This window comes from Nicotiana tomentosiformis, chromosome 2 (assembly GCF_000390325.3).
Source record: "Nicotiana tomentosiformis chromosome 2, ASM39032v3, whole genome shotgun sequence".
NCBI classification, from domain to species: domain Eukaryota; kingdom Viridiplantae; phylum Streptophyta; class Magnoliopsida; order Solanales; family Solanaceae; genus Nicotiana; species Nicotiana tomentosiformis.
In genome coordinates, this window is record NC_090813.1 from 124,040,999 (window position 1) to 124,043,376 (window position 2,378).

General features: G+C 29.0%; 1 protein-coding gene across 1 annotated transcript; it reads right to left on the minus strand.

The window, feature by feature from the left end:
- Nucleotides 1–1,058: 1,058 nt before the first annotated feature.
- Nucleotides 1,059–1,643, minus strand: LOC138905542 (calmodulin-like protein 3). Its single transcript, XM_070194063.1, has one exon. It carries the CDS (start codon nt 1,641–1,643, stop codon nt 1,059–1,061), a length of 585 nt encoding a protein of 194 aa, XP_070050164.1.
- Between the last annotated feature and the right edge of the window lie 735 nt (nt 1,644–2,378).

The window sequence follows — 2,378 nt, forward strand, 5'->3', positions numbered from 1 at the left end:
ATGAACGAAGACATTCTTGTTTTTGGTAGCCTCTTTGTCTTAAAGTAACGAAGACACCATAATAAATAAAAAAAAGACAACAAAAGAGGATTACTAAGTGATAAGCACCCTAGAAAAAGGGATGAAAGAAAAGATAACGAGTTATTCAATTGCATTTAACTTCTGAAAAAGGACAGAAGAGCTGCAAGTCTGCAACCCCTATTGAAATGGTCTTCTTTACACTATCATATTGATTAAAATTTTCAGGACCTACGATATATAACACACGGCCGAAGAACTAGTTACATGGACTAGATTATACATACTATAAGCTAAGTGTGCTAAAAATTTCCAGAACACAGTTTTTTACCCCTTCAAATATTTCAGTGAAAAATAAAATTACATCAATATAATTCAAATAAACTAGCAATGGCAATAATAATAATAATAATAATAATAATAATAAGGGGTCGTTTGGTATGAATTATTAGGAAAAATAATACATTTATTAACTTTGGTATTATTAATTTCTCATTTGGTACAATAGTATTTTTTCACTTATGTATAAGTAATACGCACATGCATTAGTTATACACCTTATTCGGTACTATTCTTATATGTAGCAAACTATGACATTGGAAATACCATGATTTTTAATACATGAATAAGCATGTATGAGAATTTCAAAATCTTTTCCAAATCATTTTCAAAGAATATGGAGGGTATTTTTGTAAATAAATAATTTTAAAAAAAATTATGAAATGCATATTATTTTTAATATACCAAACCAAACGATAAAAAATAATTATAGTATAACTAATCTCATCATAACTAATTCCAACATTACTCATTCATAACTAATTTCGCATAACTCAGTATAATTCTTACACACGCTACCAGAACTAGGAGATTCTTAAAACAAAATAGTCGCGCAAAATTTCATAAAAAATAAAACTATTACCAAAAGGAAAAAAAAACACATATCCAACAAAGAATGGGATCAGCCATTGGTAATTATAATATTTTCTTGTTTAGGCAAAAAGAATAAAATCCAGTAAAATTAAGCTTAACAAAAATCATTAAATCATTTTTACGAATTCCTCAAAAGCGATCCTGCCATCGCCATCTTCATCAAAAGCCAAGATCATCTTTCTGCAATTTTCCAATTCTGCAGCTTGCTTTAATCCAAGAGCAAACAGCACTCTCTGCAATTCCCTTTCATCAATAAAACCATCTTTGTTCTGATCAAATACATTAAAAGCTTCTCCTAAATCCTGCATATTATTATATTCTTCTTCTTCTTCTCCAAACAAGTCATATAAATTGTCTAAATCAAACCTCTCCTGTAGTTTTTCACCTTCAGGGTGGCAAAAAATTCCCAATTTAGCCATTATAATCTCTACCTCTTCTCTGCATAAGCTTCCATCAACTAACATATAAGGGGTTGTTTTCTTGTTTTTTTCCAGGTGGTCTGATGGACCAACTTTGGTGGATTTTTTAGAATTTTGTGCTTGGGACAAAAAGTTGATAAATTTTCTTCCCCAATCAAAGATTATGTACAACAAGAAGAAACCAACTAAGCCATGAATTAGCAAAGGCACAGGAACGGTAGTTAAAGGTAACTTCTTGAATGTAAAGCGATTGAGATAGGTAGGAGCTGCCATTGGCTATATTGCCTAATGGAGCTTCTCTGTGATTCAGAATGGAGAAAATTACAAAATTTTCTCCTTTCTCCTTGTTGTATAAGGGTTATGTTAAGGCATGCAGATTGAAAAAAACAGAGGAAAGAGATGGTCTTTTTTGTTTAGGTTTTGCGAGAAGAGCGGAGAGGAATGGTAGGGAATAATGCTTATGTGTAAGTATGTATAACGAAAGTTTTTTTTTTTTTTTTTTTTGCTTTATTATTCCGAAAACCTAAGTCACCATTGATTAGAAAGTTGATGAATTTTGCAGTTTTAGTCCCTTAAATATCAATAAATAGTTAAACACGTTTAACTTTCAATTTATGAGAATATGTACTTTGATTCTTTTCCGCTTTTGAATTTTTACGAGTTTAATGAATTATTTTAATTATTATATTATTTAATTATTCATGTGTTATGTTACGTCACATTTAAGAATAATATGGTAATATAATTTTAATTTAGCATAATTCTTATACTCTTTATGTTTCAATTTATTTGGCACCATTTGACTAGGCACAAAGTCTAAGAAAGAAAAAAAAAATTTAAAATATATATGGTCTTAAACATATTATAATATTATAACATCTGTGTAGCTATAAGACTTTTCAAAACTTATAGTCTTAAACATTTGATAACATTTGTCTGATTATAAAAAAATTTCACTAAAGAAATAATGCTATTATGTTTAAAACGGAAATAGTGTTGTCAACAACG